Source organism: Dasypus novemcinctus, chromosome 2, assembly GCF_030445035.2.
Source record: "Dasypus novemcinctus isolate mDasNov1 chromosome 2, mDasNov1.1.hap2, whole genome shotgun sequence".
Classification (NCBI taxonomy): domain Eukaryota; kingdom Metazoa; phylum Chordata; class Mammalia; order Cingulata; family Dasypodidae; genus Dasypus; species Dasypus novemcinctus.
Window position 1 is genome coordinate 171,487,250 of NC_080674.1, and position 23,857 is coordinate 171,511,106.

General features: G+C 35.5%; 1 protein-coding gene across 12 annotated transcripts in view; it reads right to left on the bottom strand.

Annotated features, from left to right (window-relative positions):
• Positions 1-23,857, bottom strand: part of GABRB2 (gamma-aminobutyric acid type A receptor subunit beta2) — a 282,363-nt gene that overhangs the window by 28,458 nt on the left and 230,048 nt on the right. For 7 of the 12 annotated variants that reach the window (XM_058281805.2, XM_058281797.2, XM_058281792.2 and 4 more), the window contains 3 exons: positions 15,858-15,995; positions 13,327-13,479; positions 9,631-9,875 (listed from right to left, as the gene is read on the bottom strand). In XM_058281805.2, the coding sequence (XP_058137788.1) occupies positions 9,631-9,875; positions 13,327-13,479; positions 15,858-15,995 (536 nt within the window). Of the gene's footprint in view, positions 1-5,097; positions 5,212-9,630; positions 9,876-13,326; positions 13,480-15,857; positions 15,996-23,857 lie in introns of all 12 variants that reach the window. The other 5 variants (XM_058281772.2, XM_058281765.2, XM_058281756.2 and 2 more) reach the window with 1 other exon arrangement.

The window sequence follows — 23,857 nt, forward strand, 5'->3', positions numbered from 1 at the left end:
AAAACATTTTTTGGTCTTCATACTTATTACCTTGAATTCATTCTTTTTTTTTAAAGATTTATTTTATTTTTATTTATCCCCCCCCCCTTGCTGCCTGCACTCGCTGTCTGTTGTCTGTATTCATTTGCTGTGCGTTCTGTCTGCTTGTCTTCTCGTCTTCTTTTTATGAATTCATTCTTAAGCAGTAATAATAATCAATCCTAAGCTTTATTTGGATTTGTCCTTTACCTCATTTGTTTTGTCTGTGCCTTTAGTAAGAATGTTTTCCAATACAGTTTCTATAGACGTATATGTAATAATAATTTAATTGTGTTTAGTTACTTGATTCCGTCTGATAATCTTATTCTTTTGATAGTTTATAATAGCTAAGCCTGGTTTTAATGCTTAACTTCTGCTCTAATTTTGCTTTTAAATTGTCCTTTTCCTTAATTCTGGCTTCTAGATTTAGCTACACAATCTGTATCTTTTTTTTTTTTTTTCCTTTTTTATTATGTAAAGTTTTCATTTAGGGGTGTTGTCAATTTTTTATTTCACCACAGTGGTTCTCAAACTCTTAATCTTTAGTGTGTATAACAAAGATCCAAGCGATTAAAACAAAATGTAGATTCTTAAACTTTTCCAACCAAAGATTTTTATTTTAAAGGTTGAGGTGGAACCTGCTTTCTAAGCATGTATTCTAGGCGAATCTAATGCAGGCAATCTGTGGTAGATTATTTTGAGAACACTGTTGTAGCAGTCATCTATGTAAATTTTAAACATTTCCTTAATCTTCAATTTTTTGACTCAACCTTTAAAAATAAAAGGATAAATACTGGATGTTTGCTATGAGTTAGCAAGTAAATACTTCTTCCCTCCTCTATGACCCTCATCCATAATTTCAGTCTACATTGTAGGATTATTATTCTGATTTGTTATTTTTGTACTTTTTTTAGCGTCTAGCTTTCAAAAATATTTCAAATATGTTTCATTCTGTAACCTTAATTACTAGAGCTTTATAGCTTTAGTAATGCTATATTTAGTTCTAAATGCTAAATACTGGGTTTTCCTATTCTAAAGTTTTTTACTTTGACTTACGTTTTACTTGGGCCTAGATAGTTGTATCAAGTTTTTATAATTTTTTGTTAAAATAAAGGCTTATGAATGTGATGTTCCCTGAGACTCGCATACTGTGGAGAGAATATCTTTCTTTTGCCTTTATATATAGAATATAATCTTCCTGGGTTATATGTTCTCCCCCCTCAGACATCTGTAAATTTTTTTTTCTTCCATCTTACAGAATTAAATATTGTTTTGGAGTAGTTTGAGACCTTCATTTTTTCCCATCCTTTTAGGTAACTTGTTTTTTCTGACTGGAAATTAAGTAATTTCAGAAGAATATAATAAAGTTTTGATGAGTTCATACGATTTTTATCTTGGAATCCCATTTCCTTTGGTTTACAGGTTAATTAATTCATTACAAATATGTATAAATATATACTGCATAGCACAGCAGTTAAAATGAGCAGCCTCTGGAGTCATAGTCCTTGTCATGTACTATTAGTTGTCTAAGGTTAAGCAAGTTAATTACCCTCTCTGTGTCTGTTTGTCATCTATAAAATTAGAATTACTACAATATGGGATAATAAAAATCTACATGACTTGCCATAATATATTTCAAGAGTCTAAGCACATAGTAGGCATTCTAAATTGTTTATCATTACTATCATTAAAATTAGTTATCATTATTAGATCCAATTTTTTTTTTTGGTTGCATTTTTTATTCTATAATACACAAACATCAAATTCTGCATGTTTAATTCATGGGATTTGTCCTGTATATTTATTATCTTTTCTTTATGTGATTTTTATTTTTATATGTTTTTTTCTCTCTGCATTTAGCACGATTTTCTTTGGCATGAAATCTGTGCTACTACCTTGATCTACACTGATTATCTTTCTTAGTGTTTTAAATTTATTCCTTAGTTTCTTTAATGATTGCTTTTTCTTCATTTTCTCCTTTTAATCTTCCCTTATTTCATCTTTGTTCTTTGGTTTCATACTCCCTTTTCATTTTTGGTGTGAGGGAAAACTTAGTTATGAAAAGTTTTAATTTACTCAGAAACAAGTCCATTTGTCATAAAAGAACCATTTCTGGGTTTTGCCTGCTGAGTTCCACTCACTCTCTTTAATTTGGTAGTGTCCTGCACAGTTGCCATGATGTTTCTTTTGCTTTGTTTTACTGGAGATATTGCTGTCAGTGTCCCATTTGCTCACAGATAGCTTGGGTAGCTTTATTTATTTATTTATTTTGCTTGCACTAATATTGGCCCTGCTAATGCATCTTGGCTCCTCTGTAGAGCTTCAGTTTGAGTTGGGTAGTGATTGTTTGGGGTTTGCTTTTCTATTGCTGTTTTAGTACCTACAGCTCTGAACAGAGAGGAGAGGAATTGCACATCATTTGGAATCTTTTATCTCTTCTCCTTCACAGCACTTTTCATGGTTTTGGGCAGTAGTTGTCAGTTCATCACTTTAAGGTCTTGGTGCTTGTGTATGTGTGTGTGTATTACGAGTATGTATATAGTCCCAAACTTTCATATATGCTGTTAGTAGATATCAACCCAGCAATTTGTATCACCATTTTAAAGCACAGGCTTTTAGATCCAGCAATTCCACTTTAAAGAAATATACAAGGGATCAATGGTGTGCCAACATGTTTATAATGGGATATTTATTTTAGAGTTGCTTATAGCAGGAAAACAATTAAACAATGCAAACAACTAATAATAAGTGCTTGTTAAATAAATTATGGTATACCCATTCAATAAAATATTTCTGGCTATGAGAAATTATGTAGACTTCTACTTACTGATTTGAAAAGGTAAGTGAAAAATAGCAGGATATACAACACTGGAGTATGATTATTTATATACTGATATGTCAATATGAATGAATAAGAGGTAGTGTTCACAGTGATTATATCTGGTTGTGGGGAACAGGTGGTTTTTCCTGTCGTTTTAAAAACAATGATCATCAATTAATTTTATAAGAAGGAAAAAGTATTGAGTTTAAAAAGACAACCTGAGAAAGATACTTCCTCCCTGCCACCATTTCTGCAATAATAGAAAGTATTGAAACCTCTTAGCCTGGTACTCGACAAGGTCCTTAACATAATTGTCCTATTTAATCACTTTATCAACTCCATGAGGGAGAAATTAGTGTTTTCAGTTTTTGGTTGAGGGTGAGAGGTTTTAACTTTTAAGGGTGGAAATGTTAAAGTTGTGCAATATCACATAGCTAATGAAAGACAAAGCCTTGTGTGAATCCAGGTTGGTCTCACTCTCAAAACCACCATCTTCCCAGTGCCCTGACTGCCAGTCAGGGCTGACACACAGATCTCAACGCTTTCACAGGTTACAGGCCTAACAGAAAACTCATTATTAGGACTTCTGAATATTAGTGCTTATTTCACACTCTAAAAATGCACTTGCAAGACAGATACTCAAAGGACAGATTGAAGAAATACTCAACTCAGAAAAAATGTAAAAGAAGACGTTAATATTCATATTTCAAGGTGAATCAATGAACATTCTCTTTAACTTTGTGTTTTATGAAATAGAGGATGAGGATTTGACAAATAAGGACCCAAGTCATGGGTCAGAGAGTATTGCAAACTCTTTCAAGCCATCAACTGAACAATTTAATGCACCGAGGAGGTAAATTTACTTCAAAATAATTTCATGCTCTGAGGATCTTCCTGCATATTCATGTGACTTTACCCCATTCAACCATTTTCATCATAAACCCAAACTGCAACTGTCAAACATGTTTTCTTCTAAATGGTTAACATTCCACTCAGAATACAATCCAATCAAATAAGTCTACTTCAGTTTCAACCAGAGAAACTACTGCAAAAACAAAAACAGCAACAACAACATAAATGAGATAGCCTGATAGCAAAGAGCAGGTGCTAGAATATTTAGTGGACTATGATATGACTAAAATCCTAAAGAACAAAGCTCCTTCTCCTGGAATCTATTTAAGAATATCATTTATCAGACTCTTTCACTATACATAACACTGCAAACAATGAAATTTAACAGTAAGTTAAAATATTAGAACAATATTAGAGCAATATAATAGGTTGACCATACATACCCCTCACCCCAAAGGCAACAACCATGAGGTACCAAGGAATTTGGCAACAGAGCAATTAAATTAAGGAAGAACATGATACTTAGAAGATACATTAATGAAAGTTTGTCTGGCATCAAGTCCTTATAGGAAAGATTCACAAAAATTCAATACCATTCACTGCCTCAGCAAGAAACAGAAATTAAAAAGTGGAGTTATGGACAAAGTAGTGGATGGATAATAATAAGATGGAATGTTAAGGATAATCATTATCATCTTCCAGTTTGGAGGGAAAAACAATTTGGCAACTAAGAATTGCAAACACATGAAGATTCAGAAACTAAAGTCTAAATATTAGCCAGGAATAGGCTTCTTTCCCATGGAGTGCATTTAACTCAGGAGTTTTGACAAGGCACAGTCTCAATTATTGCCACTTATTTGTTATTTTAACAGCACTGGGTCTGCAAAGATAATATAATTTGAAAAATAAGTGAATATAAATCAGTAAGGACTTGATGCAGGGAAAACATTCTTCCACACCAATGAATAACCTAGTGCAGAAAATATAGGTGCCAGAATTCAGAGCCAACCAATAAAAGATACATATACTTAACCTACTCAGCTCTCAAAAAGAAACACAATAAAAACAGAACCAAAAAAGGCCCAGAGTATATAATGACATTCTTCCCTTTCAAAACAAATGAAAAGAAATGTCAAAAGATGACCCATTTGGCTTCTTTCTCTAGCAAAAACAATAATACCTGAATGGAACACTAAAGCTTAGGTTACCAAAGCTATATTCTAAAAGAAAAATCCAGGCAAGCCCCGCTAAAGTCTCATGAAATCATTTAACTTATCCCCAAGTCCATGTGGACACATGTGCATAGGTCACCTGCAAAGACCCCATATATTATTTTTAAGGGAACAGCTAAACAAATTGGCTTCAACAGAAATACAAATAAATGGATTAAAAACTGGCTATCTAACCGTATACAGAGAGAAATCGTAATTGGTAGTCCGTCTAGTTGGGGAGAGGTTTCCAGTAGGGTCCCACAAGGATCGATATTGGGTACCATTTTGTTTAATATCTTTATAAAAAATCTGGAAGACAAAGTAGAGAATGTGCTAATTAAGTCGACTGATGCCACTGGATTAGGATTGGTGGTTAAAGTAAATGGGATATAGATCAATCTAACTGGTCTTTTGAAAACACACGAAAAGACCAATGCTCACAGAGACAGGGAAATCTAATTAGTTGTGTGTTTTCATGTCTTATTTTTAAAAAATTGAATCCCAAACACTAGAAAGTCAATAGGTTGAAAATATATTAGTGGCTTTGCATTGCAAAAGGTTAGGCACAATGAATAAGGACAGCATAGAGACTCACTACATCCATGAATGCAGAATAAAGAACAATCTCAATGGAGATCACTTTGGAGTAGCTTTATTTGGAAAACTAGTCTTTATGGGCCTTTCGATACAATAGGAATTTGGAGGCATTTCATATATGCAAGAATCAAGATAGGGAAAAGGCAGGAATAAAATTCTCAGATATGTAATTGTCAGGGAAATAAACAAGGAAACAACATAAAGCTTAAAAGAAGAGGGAGCTGAAAACTTGAAGGCATGAATTAGAAGAGTGGGTGAAATCAATCAAAAGAAAATTCTATAAGGAAAAAGAACACATACACAAACAGAAGAATGCAAAGGATAATAGGGAAAAGTCTCCTAACACTAGAATAGAGATTGTATTTTTTTAACGACTTAGGGGCACACTTGGGAAAAAATATTTTATAGACCTTTTGTTGGCTTGAAGTTTAATTTTTAAAAATCTTGGTATTTTATAACTTAATTTGTAACATAAAGACAACTAAGAAAGTGATACTCATTTGTTAGTCAATGACTTATGAGCAGACAGGTGAGGTTTTTTCAGGTGAGGTCAACTGAGTTGAATACATATGGATTAATGTGGAATCAGTTATTTTTTGTCTGTTTGTTATATAGTGATAAGTACACTGCATAAGGACAGTAAAATCCAGATCAAGTCTCAGAAATTTTGCTAACTTTGCTATTGCAATGCTGGTCATTTCACGTTAAGAGCCTTAGTTTCTGCAATAGTTAAATGACAGGATAAGAATTGTTTTAAGAGATGCAAATTCTCTTCTTAAAATAAAAACATATGGGAAACTAATACAGAAAAGAGATTAGAAAAAATGTGGAATACTGCTGTTGAACCAGCAATGGGCTTCCACCTTAGCCTACTTCTCTTTTCAACCCTTTCTGGCCTCAGGACAGAACACAATTTAAAAAGCACTTTAGAAGCTCTAACCCACAGTTTTCTCCTTCTTTCTGTCTCACTAAAAGAAGTTAAAAATTCAGTCCCTCTTCTAGAGACTCAATTTCCCACAGCAGCCAACAATACTTAGCTGATTTTATGTGCCCAATCTTTTTTTTTGGGGGGGGGGCGGGGTACAGAATGGCTTCAGAACTACAGTTGAAAAGAAGGGACATTTGATCAGAAATAGAGTGGCATTATTCATGATGCTGACACAAAAGAAGGCATTGTGCAATCAGGCAGAAACTATGGTGAATCTTCTCTTTCATGTGGAGTTGAAAAGGAAACTAGGGATTTGGAATGTTAGAGGGTCATGTTCATCTTTTGTTTTAATCTAATCAAGACGGCTGCAGGTTTTCTGGCTTAAGAAATACTTGATGAAGTTCTAAATAGCTGGTTTGCTGTAGATTTTGCAGCTATTACCTGTTGAAACATGACTGCTTTGCTTTGACTTCAAAAATTCTTTCATGAAAAATTCCTCATAGATAGTATTCTCTTTTTGGGACAGGATTGTGTCGTAAGACACACAGGCAGGCATAACAAATAGTTCTGGAGGCTGTAAGTTTTATTTTAAAAAGTAATAATTCCTATCATTTACAATATTTAAGGTTGATTTTATCAATATTTCCCACTTCTGAGTCCTTGCCATGTACTGGGAACTACGTTTCCTTTTTATCACAAATGATCATTATAAAAACATTATGAGAGAGGACTTTAACCCCATCTTACAGTTGAGGGAACTGAAGTTGCCAGGGAGGATTAATTACTTGTCTACTCTCACAAAGTTATTAAGTGGGAGGGTAAAATTTGAGCCTGACTGACTCTAAAATATTTTTGTCACTACTGTGCTAAACCATAACACATGATGTCTTGATTGTTGTGCATCTTGATCAAAGAAAATGGTTTTGCTAAAGAGTTTTAAGAATAGGACAAACATTATTTTTTCTTGGCCTAGGTTTCTCATGTTTGAAATCAAGGGATTGTATTAGAGCAGGGTTTTGCAACCTTTGCTTTATTGACATTTTGAGCTGGAGAATGATTTGTTGTGGGGGCCTGCCCTCTGTGTTGTAGGTTGTTTAGCAGCCTCCCTGACTTCCACTGGATGCCAGCAACACCTGCCCACTTGCGACAACCAAAAATAAATTTGATATTGCCCAATGTCTTCTGGGGATGAAGGTGGGGCAGAACTGTCCCTATTTTGAGAACTGGTGGATTAGATGATCTCTAGATAACTTCTTTCAGCTTTCTCATTCTACAATCTGATTTGTGGATACACCTTCAGCCAAGAGGATAGGTTTTTCACAACAATGGTGTTCCTACCCTGTCAACTTCTCATTATCTCCACCTTTGCACATTGGATTTGAAACTATCAGATTCTCTCCTGATTCATTTGGCTCTAAAACCTCCACTGTGCTGGGTCTCAAATTTGTCATTCAAGTGCAAATGGATATAAAACAATAGGGTAGATGAAAGTGAAAAGAGATCAGATGTTATCTTATTAAGTCAACCTGGCTTTAGGCAACTGATTTAAACTCATTTCAAACTAGTCTTAAGAGATAATTTTATTTATTCATTTTATTTTCTTTACAAGGGCTTTATATCAGGAAAATTATAAAATGGGTTTAAAGAGCATAATCTTATTTGTTAGCCTGAGAGTCATAATTGTAAGTTGGAATCTACTGACAGATCCCAATAATTCCCGTAAGTATAACCATGGGATCAGAGAGACATTGACTATAGCCTAGACTCCAGCGTACATTGGCTTTCAAGGGCCATACTTAAAATCTGCATCCTTACAAATATATCTCCTAAGAAAGAAGTGTCTCTGATTAGAGAATAGTTCAATATCAAATATCAGGCCTATGGGTATATGGAAAACATCAGTGAGTGAGAGCTTCTATAGGGTTTGTTACAAATAAAAACCAATGGTAGAGAAGATTTATAATGTGCTATCTTTGAGATTAAATATTAAAATGTCAGTGCAATATCTACTTAATCCTATGGTTACTGATTCCAGATGTTGTTTTTCTAGTCCTGTCACTATTATTGAATCCAACATCTCTCACTGCTTTATAAACACTATTTAGCGCAGACATTAAAATAAGGTCTTATTTTTTTTTGTCTATTCTGAAGTGTCTATATTTTGATTATATGAAAATAAATCCATAAATACTGTTTAGTGCAGAAAATGTTATACAGTAAGCCAGATAAAATCATAATTTGGAAGTCAAGAGTCTCAAAGGGCTGCTATCAAAACCTCAAAGCAATGGTAGTTCTCAATCTTGCTGCAAGTAAGGATGACTTGGAGAAATTTAAAAAAATATCATGACACCCAGGAATATCTCAGGACAGTTAAGTCAGCATTTCTGGGCAAGGGGTACAGGTTCCACTATTTTTAAATGCTCTCCAGGTCATTCCAATGGACAACCTAAGTTGAGAATTAATGCCTTAAAAACAAACAGGGTTTACAATTGTGTGGGCAATTGCTTTTTGATTATGCCTGGGATAAGCAAGATAGGGGTCTGGTGTGGTCAAGTGCTTCAGTGATTTTAAATGGTACATATGCAAGGTATTAAGTGATATTGTGTCATTTAAGGAGAAAAATTATTCCTCTCTTTTCCCCTCTACTTTTCTTTCTATTCCTCTGATTACTTGAGGGAGAAAGTCTCAGTTTGAAGCTGGTGGGTTGTTAAACATATCATACTTGCTGATCTCCCTTTTTATCAAAATGAAGGCAGAACTTAGGCCCCAAGTTTCATCAGGAAATATGGAATTTAACAACATGTATTTTTCATTTATGTTTAGGATTATCTTCTGGTATATTTGGAACTAATACTGGTGGAATGATGTTTCTTTTTTTTTTTGCTAGACTTTTAAATAAAGTAAACAAATGTAAATTAATATAAAGTAAAACAATAACATATATTGCAATCACATGGAAAAAATCATAAAGGTGGTTGAGATGACTAATGTTTGGGCAATACTAGGTTAATGTAAAGGGCATCAAAATGTTGGGTCACAAATTTGGGCCCTAAATGTGCCTCCACCTGTGTGATCTGAGGAAAAGTATCCATTCTCTTTCATGGGTCTTGGTCTCCTCATTTGTGAAACAAGGATATTAGCCTATATTGTTAGCATTCTTCTATGAGTTTAAGAAGACAGGAGGACTTGCCCTCTAAATTTACCTTGTTGACATCCAGGCGCATCTTCTCATTGTTGGCACTAGCAGCCTTCTCAGCTGCCTTCTTTTGGCGTTGGGGTCCCCTCCCAAAGAAGATGTAGTTGACCAGAGCATATTCCAGAAGGGCCATGAAAACGAAGACAAAGCACCCCATCAGGTACATGTCAATGGCCTTCACATAGGGAATTTTAGGGAGAGTTTCCCGGAGATGGGTGTTGATTGTTGTCATTGTAAGAACAGTTGTGATTCCTGAAAAAATGAAAGAGTTAATGTAATAATGTTCCCATTTCTTTGCTGCTCTTATAAATTCTGGGAAGGTTAATTGCACTCATTTATTTATTCATATATGTTATGAAATAGTTATTGGGCATCTATTATATACTGAGTCTTATGATTAGTCCAGGAGATGTGCATAAATCATTGATTTACAGTGAATATTAGTCATTTTGGAATATTTTAAATTGTATTTATATATTATATATCTAGTGGGAAACCAGAAATGTGAATTAAATGTTGTGTTAGATATGTATGCAGGGTGAGGGGTGAGAATATGGAAGACACCATAGTTCAGCCTTGTGGTATAGTGGGAAAGAAGATGATGGAATGGAAACTTCTGAGTTGAGTCCTGAAGAATGGGTGTGAGTCACCCAGGCAAGAAGACATGGGAAGTCAGAAGTGATGGCAGTACTGAGCTGCTTTGGTGATGCCGAGAGCTTTGTATGTCAAGGCTGACTTTGGGGTGTGAGACTGCATAGCTCAATAAAGGAATCTCAAGAAAATTAGTGTGAGTACATCCAGGACATAAGGAGAAAAGTGGAAAGGAGAGCAGAGACTTAAGCATGGGCTGCCTAATGGATAAACATATATACCTAAGAGGGAATTTAGGCTTAAATTTAAAGGCAATGTGGACTACCAACCAGCTTCAAGTGATGAGACATAGAGTCAAATTATATTTAGGTCAATTGCCCTGAGAGCAGTGTGAACAATGGAGGAGTAGCAAGAAAGAATGGAATAAAGAATACTAGTTAAGAGACATGCAGAATAATTCAAGTAAGTGATGGAGAAGTAAGTTAAAATAAGAGCAATAGCCCTGAAATAAATGGATACATTATACAATAAATGTGGAATAATATTGTCAACATTTGGAAACAGGAGGTGGGAGGGAACAGAGAAGCAAGAATCATATCACTTTTGTTTCTGGATTGGGTAAGTAAGCATATAATGCCAAAATACGTAATAGAGAATTCTTTCAGGATTATTTATAGGAAATATCATACTGGATTTTATGACAATTGTTTGTCCAGCTGAGTGGGCATCCCCAGCCATGGGGAGTAGTTTCCCTCAAAGCTGTGATTGAAGAGACAGATTAATATGTGCTGGGCCAAAAGCATTTGAAGTCAAGAGTCCTGAATAGGGTGAAGGCCAACTTTGCCAGCAAGAATGAGGTGAAAATAGACAAAGCTCAGAGGTGAAGACCATGGAGATGGGAAGTCGTAAAGTCACCCTTTGAACCAGGTCCTCTCTGACTCCGGAGCCTGTGTCTTAAGCATTGCCCAGCATCTTCAAAAAGGTTAAGTTCCCTTTTTGTGATTTGTTTGGACATAGTTTGCTATTTATTTTTACCTCTCTAATAAGATCATAATTTTTTGTTTTATTTGTTTTTATACAGGCTCATGAAACAGCTACATGAGCCTGTATATTTCTACTTCTTATTTCTATTTCAGAAGAAATAAATTTGAGCATTTTTTTCTGTGATAAGAAAATCACAGATCTTGGTTCAGATCTTGATATCTTATACCTTATAATCTAAGATGTTTTACGCCTTATAATCTTAGTCACATTGAAACATTTTTCCTTCATTTTTCTCTTCATCATTTTAACCACAGATTATTCTGCACCATGTATATAATAAAACTAACAGTATTGATTTGACTATTCATCTCAATCCCATTTTAAGGTATTTTTGAACCTATAATAAAATTTCTTACATAAAAAGAAAATTTAAAAGTTTAGTTTAAAAAGTCAAAAAAATATTTACTATTCCTATAGTAGACATAAAATAGGTAACAGCTTTCTGCTTTGGATAGGATATTTGCAAACTTCCTACATTCCTTTAGTTATGGAGTACCATTTACTATGTGAGATACCTCAGATTTAATGGAAGCAAAACCAGATATGGACCATTCCCCATTGGATTTTCCAGTACTGTAGGGGAAAACAACATTGGTCAAATAACCAAATAAACATAAATTATAACTAAAGGACTTTTATGGTATTGTAAGAGAGAGAGATTAGTTAGATGATTATAGATAGATAGATAGACAGAGAGATACACACATACACACATATGCACATCTATACATATAGCCTATGGGACTGAACTCAGCCTGGGAGGTCATTCAATACATTTTTACACTTGATACCACAATCTGATCTCAATATAGCAATCAAAGGGATTCCTTTAAAACTGAAATCAAAGCATGTTACTTCTTTGCTAAATGGCTCTCTATTTGACTCAGAGTAAAAGCAAAGTCTCTACTATAGCCTGCAAACCCCTCATGATCTTTTGGTCCCCTCGCCTACTTTGTCTTTTACTATTTTTGTCTCGGCATTCCCTCTGCATCAGCCTCCTCACTCTTTCTTGGACATGCTCGGCATGCTTCTCCCTCAGGACCTCTACAGCAGCCTGGAATGTCCTCATCCAGATTTCTACATGACTGTCTCCCTCCTTTTTCTTTAAGGCTTTATCCAAATGACAACTTCTAAGTGAGGCATACCCTGATTATTCTATACCACACACTTTATCTAGTCCTATCCCCCTTACTTTATTTCATTCCTTCCATAGGCTTAACATATTACATAATTTGCATAGTTATTAAATTTATTTTCCATCCTCTACTGCTAAAACATAACCTCCAGAAGGGCACTGCTATATTTCCAGGGCATAGTATATTTGGCACATAGTAGATGTTCAACAAATATTTGTTGAATGAATAAACAAATGAATTCTCTAAGGAAAGAATGATTAAAATGGTAGAGCAGTTCAACATTTTAAAGGGAACAGTCAGAACTCAAAATTATAAAGATTTTATTAAAGTTCATTAACTTACTATGTCTAGAGTTAATATAAAATGTTCAGGAAATACAATTATTTCCCTCCTTTCATGTTACAACACAAAAATGAGTCAAAAGATAGGAAGTGCTGTGAACAATTTCCCAACAACCTTACTTCAGTACTTCTTGCCCTCTGCCATACTACTCCAAGATGTTAATAAGGCTTTAGAAGTCTTTCTGCTTATCCATTAGCTATACACGACATTTCCTTGTTTCTTGCTCAGAAAAAAAAAAAAAGATAGATGGAAACTCTTCTCAGGTAAAGAAGCACGGATACAAATTGAACAATTATGCAGGCAATATTACATGAAATATGCTTCAATAAAAATATCAAACTGATGACACTAATTTCATTAAAATGACCAACAGCTATGCAGTTAACTAATTTTGACATGAAAGAATTTTAATTTGTGTTTAATTGATTTAATGCTGAATCAGATCACCCGGAGTCTCCCAGGCAAATTCTTGTAATGTGGATGGTCTCTTCATGTATCACAAATTGCAGGGTAAGGACGACACATACACACACACACACATACACACACACACATGCATAAACTCCACAAGCAGTTGGAAAATGACCTACCTAATGCCACTCTTGCAGCAGAAGCATCATAATTAATCCAGAAGGAGACCCAGGAAAGAATGGTAATCAGGATGGATGGCATGTAGGTTTGCAGGATAAAATAACCAATGTTTCTCTTCAGCTTAAAGCTGAGGGACAACCTGGGATAGGAACCTGAAAAGACAAGTGGAGAACATTACCGTCATGATGTAAATGAGTATTTACTGTATACTTTCTTTTAAAAACCTTCACAGATTGTGTGTATCTTCCCTAAATTAAATTTTAGCTTCTGGTGAAGAATACTTTGTTTTGTAAAAGTCGTCTGGGAAATACTGGGTTTTTGACTGGCTGGAGATACACAGCATTGAGCACACCCTACACTTACCAGTAATTGAAAGAACCCCATCAAAGATACTCATTCTCAATAATTATGATAACAAGACAGTTTGGGATAGTCTTTTTGTCTACCCGCTCAATTGTTCCTCAGCAAGTTTATCCTTTAAGTTTTGTCATATACAAGAATACGGTTGCATACTCCAATCATAGTAAAAGAAATCTCTTTGTAAGTCACAGAACACATTTAAAATCTGGAATCAATGATAAAGCTTCAGGGAGTTCAGAAATCCCCTGAAACTTTGTATAGGTTTTCATGCGAATACATTTGCTTTCTAATTTCATAGCTTGCATCAAAGTTCCAGAGGGATCGCTAACCCACCTAAAGGTAGGGAATCACTGTTCTGAGCAATATTTGTGGGAAATATAAATTAAAGAATCAGTTTTGTGAAGGTTAGGTACTTTGCTTGTGGTGATCTGGGTAATTACTCTTCAAACAAAATATCTAACAGAACACAGTCTTAGAACATAGAAGATTCACTGTGATAAGGAATGGGGAGGGGGGAGAGTTATTCTCATTAATTGAAAGGAAGTCTTACCTAGCCTTCTTGGACCAAGCCCAGTATCCTAATATTAAAGTAAGAATACAAGTAGGAATTCATTTCCAGACAATCTGAAGGTTTGGAGGACATTGAATTTAAGGAAAGTTGTTATGGCTGTTGTGGCTTTTATTCTTTCTTTAAAGCTAGAAGCTACTTTGAATTCTTACTAAATCATCCAGCCCTTGCTTCAAATAGGTTGCAGAGAAATAAGATGGCTGAATCCTTAGGAGAAGGGCAATTTAAAGTCTATGGTTACATTATTAGCTGTTTCTGTGCCTAGGAGATTCATTTTCATAAGAAAAACATAAAGAGGGCTCTTCCTGTGGGCTTATTAGCTTTCCCCCTAAATAAGTGCCTAGAAAGTCATTACTTTCCTGACTTTTTTTTATTAGGAAAATGTAAAAATTGTGCTGATGAAACCAAATCTCACAATACAAAAATCTCAGTCCTGGAAGGGTAACGATGGTGAAGGCATTTCAGGATAATACTGATATCTGGAAGACCTTTTAGCTTCAAAACAAGAGGGAAAGCTTCTTAAGAAAATTGCTACTCTTTGAGAAAAGTGTGAAAACCTCCAGCTTGTCTTTAGAGAACTTCATTGCAATTAGACTGAACTGCGGTGTGGCTATTTTCTAGTAGGTTCAGAGGATGAGAATCAATTTTGTTTGTGATGGTATAGTGCTATGTACCCCCAGGAAAACATATTCTTAAACTTAACCCATTCCTGTGGGTGTGAACCCTTTGTAAATAGGACGATTTGATGAGGTTACTTCAGCTAAGGTATGGCCCAACTGAATCAGGATGGGTCTTAATCCTGTTACTGAAAGCCTTAAATGGAAAGTCAGGCAGAGTGAAAGCCACACAAGGAGCAGCCCAAAGCTGGAAGTCCATGGGACAGGGAAGTGAGGAGAGGTTGCCATGTGCATTGCCAGGTAGCAGCAAAGCCAAGGACTAAGGATCACTGGCAGCCAGCCCCAGAACACAGTCTTCTGGGAGAAAGCATCACCGTGGTAATGCCTTGATTTGAACTTCTCCTAGTCTCAGGACCATGAGCCAATACATTTCCATTGTTTAAGACAGCCTTTTGCATGGCGTTTTCTCCCAGCCAGTAAACTAAAACATTGTGGAATACATACATTTGGGGGAATGGGATTCCAGTTCTTTCCTAACTTTTTCATTCTTTTCCTTCATAACTGCTTAGGCACATTTCTTCAAAATTTCCCTTTATCTGACCTCAAGAAAAGTCCATACCATTTGGTAAGATGGGGAGATGTGGACTGAAATAGAAAGTGCCACATCTACTCCTTCCTGCCAGAAAGCCCCCAAGCCAGGCTCTGTGACCCTGGTCTTTGTTCCTCTTATTTTCTACCTTAACAATTAGTATCTTTTCTGAAAAACAAGAGCTATAGAGCAGATCCTTTAAGCTTTGCTGTGGGTGCTTTCTGGAAAGTAACTGAATGGGTTCAGAACTGAGGATGATTTTTTTGGTTTTGTTTCATTTCAGATCTAAGTCACAGAGTCACAGTCATTCCCTGGAAGCCAACCCTGATATAAGAGAATATTTCTGATAAGATGGGATGCAGATCTTTTCCCTTAACCCTCTTCCCTGATACAAACCTGTGGAAAACACCACTTTCTTGGTGATAAGTTTGTAATCTACGATAGAGAACTGTGGTAGTTCAATCTTTGTTACACCTGTTACTGCGTTATCATCCCCACGCCAGTAAAACTCAATGTCATCAGTTGTATATCCATCTGTAAAAGGAAACACACACACAACACAACAAAACAAATACACGAACAAAACAGAAAGAATACCAGTTTAGAAGATGAATCATAGAAATAATAATAGCTACAGCTTACTGAAAGTTTGTTATGTGCTAGGAACCATTCTAAGCCTAGCAGTAAGTATATCACTGCATTTAATCCTTACAACAATCCTAGGAGGGAAGTATTGTCAGCTTTGCATGAGGCAACCACAGTTCAGAAAGGTTAACGGCTTGCATAAAGTCTTGCCACTTCACTAGGAAGTGGTATATTGAGATCTTGAACCTCGGTTTATCTGACTAGAAAAATCCTTTGCTCAAACATTATCACAACACTCTAGACTATTCTAAGAGAAGACAAAAGAGCACATTCAGCCAGTAAATGTAGTAATGCAATAAATGCTGCCAGCACTGAATGCAACCAAACTTTCCACAAATATAAAATAACTGAATTATGAATATATTTGAGTTTTGAGTCAGAAGAGAAGTGCATATTAACTCAGTCATCAGTTCTTTATATATGTCATCTCCAACTTTTGAGTTTGCAACATATCTATTTTCAAAAACCTCTCAATACAAAATTAACTGTAGTATCATTAAGGAAAAATTAAAAGTGTATAGTGTACAGTTTGAATGCACAGTGCATTTAGGAGGCATTCTTACATTTGTTCAACAATTAGTTACTGTTTACCTACTATGATATAATTAAAATAACTGTTGTCATTTATTGAGCATTGTCTTTTATTCTTAGGAACTCTATTAAACTCTTCATTTTTATCTCATTTAATCCTCACTAGATAATGTTTTTAGATTAGCAGAATTTAAAAACTTTATTTTAGATATTGAGCACCTCTGCTGCAAGTTAGTTATTTTTATCTTCATTTCATGGTTGAGAAAATTAAAGCTCAGAGAGATTAAATAACTTGCCAAAAATCACACATCTGTTAAGTATTTGTGTACAAATTTCACACCAGATCTATGTGAATGACCTGAAAGCTAGAATTTTTCCACTTCACTCTCCTAGCTAGGAAAATATAAAATATACTATGTTTGCAAAACTAAAGGCCAATTTGTGTTAAAATAAAATTCATCCATTTTCAAATTAGGAGAATGAGAAAAACAAGTCACAATTTCCAACAGAGAACTAAGTCCAAACCAAAAAGAGTATGTTTCTTCTCTCCAGCTTCTTTTCTTCTTTTTTTTGGCAGAAGCATGTAAACATCGATGTTATTTCAATAAGCTATATAGTAGATGCCTTATCACTATTTAATAGGCAGAAACATTATCAAGAGTTTTTGTCAACATGCCAGATGTTTGACAGATGCCTGCTAGGCAGTATCTGGTAGAAAATAGGGGCAGTAAATGTTGTTGAATAAATAAAATACTTCTTTGATACGTATGTGGATTTGGACTGATGGTCATTTACTCAGATACTCGGCCTTGTGAAAGTATTCATCGTGGTCACCGCTCTACTCCCTTGTTCCTGGCATGGAAATTGCGCTAAATAAAGATTTGCTGAGTGATTAAAAAGAACAAGGATAACAGAGTTCGCAATGATAATCCTAAAATTCTTCATCATTTATTTCTCTCTATTAAATGATGGGACAAGTTACATAACTTCTCTTTCATTTTCTCATCTATAAATTGGAAAAATGAAAACAGCTATTTCACAGAGATGTCATGTAGAAAAAAATAAGTTGTTATTTGCAAGATGTTTAGAGCAGTATCTGGCAGATAATGCTAAAAAAAGTTAGCTAATGGTTTTTAGAAAAGTAAGAATTATTAAAACTTTATGACAAACCTTTAGTTATACACCATTTTGCTGCTATGTCATAAACACATGCAAGCATTTGCACCAAGAGAAATTTAGCTGTTGAACAAAACAGAACTCTGCAAAGTGTTTGTAAATTGAAAATAAACATTGGAAGGTTGTTTTGATGGCTAAGGTTTTGGAATCTGACACAAAGACGCAGCATATTGTACGTACTTTGTAGCTACTGTTGGTCTTAAATAACCAATCTTCTTAACTTCTTTGGGTTAACTAAATACAGAATGTTGCAAAAGGAAAGCAAAAGTATGCTTTTGCATCACTGATTTCTGCAGACAAAAGAATAACAGTCCATGACACGTAAGGGTGGCGAAGGTCCAAAGTCAGCTCAATATACTGAGGGCTAGCTCAAGCCAGGCCTCATTTTCTTCTTCACTTTGAATCTTCTCTGGAGGAGTACTTGGCAATCCTCAAAGTGATTAAAAAATTGAAAGATGACATATTAAAATATAAATGACCTGACTTTCAGAGCTTTCATCATAATAATGAGTGAAAAGGAATTAGATTTCTTTCAAAAGATATCAAAAGGAGATGCAGTGAAATGCCTCATTAATGTATTGAAAATTACACATATCTTTTTACATTTTATTCATGGGATTCCAGAAACTGAGTCATTAAATTATTTTATATTATCATTAAAAAAAATAACCCACTTAATAAATTCAGACAGCCTATGAATAAACTAAAATACATATTTATTAGAGTTTACTTGAGGGATTAAGACTCTATAAAGTGTTAAAGTCTTTGTAAATGTATAAATCAAACAGGTATAAAAGATGTAAGCAATAGATATGCTTGCTTTCAGATATTGGTAAAAACATATACTAAATGAGATTTAAAGAGCAGAAATTCCATTTTGAAAACATTCACTTAATATCTGAACATGCTCACATAATTGTGACATTATTTTATATAATACGACATTTTAAAAAGTTTTTTTCCAGTTTTATTGTCAGTCTACATGTCTATTTTATTATCTACTAACTAAATATTTCATTTTAGAAGGGTTTTACTGTGGAAAAATATAAACATGTACCAGGATATTAAACAGTGGATTCCAGTGAGAATATTTAAGAGTTGAATTATCAATGGCATATATTTTTTTCTAGTGGGAAATTAAACTGACTTATATTGTTCTCTCATTATTTATTTAAACATTATCCTAAATTGGTAAATGCCCTAGGGTAATTATCTATTTGGTATCTCCCATCATACCTAACATAGCAATAATCACAGAGTTCGTGCTTTAATGTAATTTTAGACATCCTGTTTAACCGGGTCTATGCAGCCAGAAAAGATAAGATAGTATTAGAATTACCAATAATATCACTGTCAACATTATAATATCACTGTCAACATTATGTTCCCAGTTATCATTATTTGAGCTCTTACTGAATACTAAGAAGTATTTATTTATAAAGTATAAATATTTAGAGTGTACAAATTATTTATGTATTTATCATAGCACTATCAACTTTTTGAATTGAACACCACATAGTAAAAAAATTACCCCCATATTAGTATTTAAATTTTTTGTATTTATTCCTAACAGTCTGCAAGTAACTATTAACAAAACTTATTTTCTTTCATTTAGGTGTTAAAATATAAATAGAAATGTCAATATTTAGTTACTGAGCCTGAATGGTCATTTTTTTGCATTGCCTCCACACTGTGTGTATTTCTCATTTGAAGTCCACTGCTCCAGAGTCCTGTTTCTCAAACTCTGCTCTGAGGAACAGTAATCCTGTGATGTATTTCAGGCAAAAAAGTAGTCAAAATATTTGGGAAACACTGCACATTTTGGTTCTTCTTATAGAGTCACAAAAAATTAACATCGAAAAACTTAAGGAATCTTGTTTAAGTTTATTTACCCCTGGCATTTCCCGATCATATTAGAATAGGCAATTTTTTTCTTTTAGGATATAAAAAATACCCACCTATGTATAATTATTCCATTAAAGGCTGGAATTACTCATAAATTTTAGGGAAACTATACACAGTGCTCTTTAGCTATGTTCCCCAGAAAGCTACCTAAGTACCTAAAAAGGCCCATGGTGCCATAAAACCCAATCTTGTTTTTCAATGTATAAAAAAAAATTTTCCCCTGCAGAAGATAACTGTTTGCAATAACAAAGAGATCAAATTGCCTTTCAATGGAGCAGGGCAGGCAAACATTTCAGGGTCTCAGTATGACTGAATGTCCAGTGAGAGGACAAGAATTCTTCTCATGCCTAACTCCAGTGGCTGTAATAGGAAGTCTATAAGTCTGCAATTAGAATGGACTCAACTCGTTGGAGAGACCTGTAGTCTGTGCAAAGGTACAAAATTGAGCACAGTCAACTCAAATTAAAGTCACAGGGATTTTTCAAGAGAAACTCTTGAAAATTCAGCATGGAAAGCGTTCCACAGATCCTTTGAGGGATTGCTCCGACTCCTTAATTGCATCTTATTCTTCACTCTGCTCCTTAGATGGACTGTTCGACACGAATATCCTGCTGTCAAATCATTTCTAGACCTCAAACAACTCAAAAGGATTGGCCTAGGATAGGTCAGGCTTGATTACCTAGTGGGATCTTAGGAAGGACAGAATCAAGTCACAGCCCAGCGTTTGTTCTGCTTTAATGATAACCTATTTTCTTGTTTAATTACTATTTTTTAAATTCAAATCTTATGATGTAAGAGAATAGGAAATCTATCCTAATCAAGTAAAATGTCAGGTTGCGTACTTTAAAGACCATTTCTCCCTTTGGAGGATTCCCATGTGGTGGTAAAACAAAGGGAGTTCTGTAAGTAGCAGTCCTTAAAATGGGCTTTCTGAGTGCCACAGTAAACAGGGCCTAACCAGAGACCAGCGGACAATACAGGCAGGACAGACAACCCCAGGAATTCGGCACCCTGTCAGTGGACCTTACCTTGGAATATATATGATAACCTATGCTCCCAATGTACAGGCGTTGAACTCATTTATAATTTTCCTACACATGATTCTTATGCCCCCTTTTTCTGAGCCTATAATTAGCAATATACTTGTTAAATATGTGTCCCAGAGATTTAAATCTTCTGGCTGTTCACATGCCGGGTGAGGCCTGCCTCTCAGCAGAGTTGCAGCCAACACCTACTCTCCAGTTCATCAGGCTTGCCCAGGATTATTTATGTAACCTAAAACTTCTTTAGAAATTAAAAAAACAGAAAAGGAATAAAAATGGGGGGGGGGGGGGTGAGGCTGAAATAGACTGTCAAGGTGGAGCACAACTTCCTGTGTGTTAAAGAAGTTCCTGATGTTTCTGACTTTCAATATATAGAGGGTCATTCCTGAGGCAAACAAAAGTGTCTTTTGAGTGGCCACTGCTCTCTGGTAATGGCATTCTCTGGGCTGATTGATTTTTGGAACCAATCTGCCACAGTTCTCTCCAGAGGCAGCCAATACCTACAGTTTACCTGGAATAACGCTCCCTGTTGGAAAGTGGATATAGTCACACAGAAGAGTTTGTCAACTCAAGAGTGGTAATGGAAGATGTTTAAATGAACAAGGCCAATTGAATGGCAAAGGAGAAATGCACAGCTGTGCCATAACGTCCCATCAACTATTACACCAATGCATCTGCTCTCTGATACGGGGTGTCGGAGGAAGGGAAGGGCTGGCTGACTGCTGTAGGACCTGGTCTGTGCTTCTCCAGCTTAACTCGTTCTTTGTGCATCCTCCCTGAGATGAGGTCAGCTGAGGACTCTCTTATTATAAGGAAAAGCAGGCAGGATGTTCTTGTAGGGGAACTGTTGGCCTAAAAACCACAGAGAATGACCGGTTAGCCTGTGTGTTGACTAATAAGCAAAAATTTCAAGCTACCCCTAAACTCCAGATAGAAGCCACTCTGTGCTTGCATAATATCCCCTATGAGCATAGTTTTAAATTGTCTGGTAAGAAGGTTATCTCTTATGCTAAATAAACAGTGAGCATATATTCTTCCAATTTGTGCCTATGGCTTGGAGTGGAAGAGTGGTAAATATTAGTGTGTATGTATTTACAAAGATGAACTCGGATTGGCAAGAGGGCTGATGGAAACAACAGGAGCGAAGCCTCAGAGGCTGATGGCACAAACCCTGTTCTTGCAGACACATATACATGGTTAAACACGGCCCGCCATTTTATCTGTGGGCATCAGGAAGAACTTAATGAACTCGTCTAGAGAAAGCATTTTTCTGAAATGGCTACTAGCTAACATTTTTAAAGCATTTTCTGTGTGAAGTTAAGTGATTCACAATCACTATCTCACTTAATCCTTAAAAAACACTTTAAAGTAGAAATTGTTATCTCCCTTTGAAAGACAATGAAACTACAATTTGAAGAGGTTTAAATTGTTACTTGCTCAAATGTCAGAAATGGAAATTGAACTCAATCCTGTCTAGTGCTATAGTCCCTCAGTCACTGTATTTACTACCTCACATTATTGTTCAAAGTCATATTTCTGAAATCACTGATGGATAGATGTCAAATGATGGCTCTTGTTGCAATAAAACTAAACAAAGACTAAGGGAAAGTAAACCACATAATCTCCTCCCCACCTTCCCCTCCCTCTGAACATGAACACATTGACATTAAGTACTTGCTTAAGTTCACAGATGTAGTGAGTGGTTAGTTAGGATGAACTCTACACAAGGACTTATTCACTGAAGATCTCCTACTTAATGTATGAAATTTTCTGTTTTTATAAGAATGAGAAGAGAGAAGAGAGAATTTTCTTCTCCTCTACTTTTTAAAAAAATATTTATTACTATCTGTTTGAAAAGTGGAACTTTGGTTTGATTACTTTCAGATATTCAGAAATGATACCATGATAGGTTGTTTGCAAAACATGTTTGGAATTACTTCTCTCACAGCATTCATGTCCCTTTGCGATGTGACCTTGTAGCTTCTGTGAAAATGTAGAGTGTTTCTCCATTCCCTGAAATCTGGGTGGTACTTGTCATTTGCTTTGATCAAAAAAAGTTATGGGGGCATTTTCAGGACTTGGAGCTGTCCTGGGTGGTACTGCAGGGACAGTTATTGGACATTGTATGTCCCCCATGGCCCACTGGATGGACTGGGAGAGAGAGTAAATTATAATGTGGACCATTGACCATGTGGTGCAGCAGTGGTCAGAGATGTAGTCACTAAGTGCAATGAATGTCCTATGATGATGAAGGAGGTTGTTGTTATGGAAGGAGTGGGGTGAGGGGAGTAGGGGGTATATGGCGACCTCACATTTTTTTAATGTAACATCAAAAAAAATTAAAAAAAAAGAAGTTATGTTGAGCCAGTTCTGAACTTCAGCTGCAGGAGGCTTTGCAGCGCCCCCTTGCTCTTTTGGATCCTGCTATGCCACGTGAATGGGCCCTGGCTAACCTGCTGGGTGATAGGAGATATGTGGCCCCATCACCCCTGGCCTTAGCAGTCAGCCAGCCTGTGCCCAACAGACTGTGTGGGAACCCCTGATGCATGTGGGAATCCAGTTAAAATAGCAGAACTTGGCTCTGATTAGCAGAAACTCCCAGCTGACTAGTAGCCTCTTGAATATTGTAAAATGGTTTTTGTTTTAATCCATTAAGTTTGGGGGTAGATTGTCAAGTAGCAAAAGCTAATGGAGAACAAATACTAGGTCCTACAGTAAACAGAAAAACATTTTTTCTTCATGGAGGGTATATACACCTTTATTTCTAGAATAACATTGATAATCACAGTTGGGCATTGCTTGAGAGAATCTCTAACTGGTTTTATGAATATTGTAGTTTGAGCCATATGGCATAACCCAAATCTAGAGACTTACCTAGGTTAACGTCCCAGTGCTGCTATATATAAGCTGTGGAATTTTGGGCAAATTACATGCTCTATTTAGAGCTCAGTCTCTGCATCTGAAAAATAAAGTTATTTTTCTAAAGTCCCAGTCCTCAAACTCTTTCGTCTCAGACTGCCTTTACATTGTGAAAAATTACTGGGGACTCCAAAGAGCTTTGGTTATGTGGGTTATAATAATTGATATTTACCATGT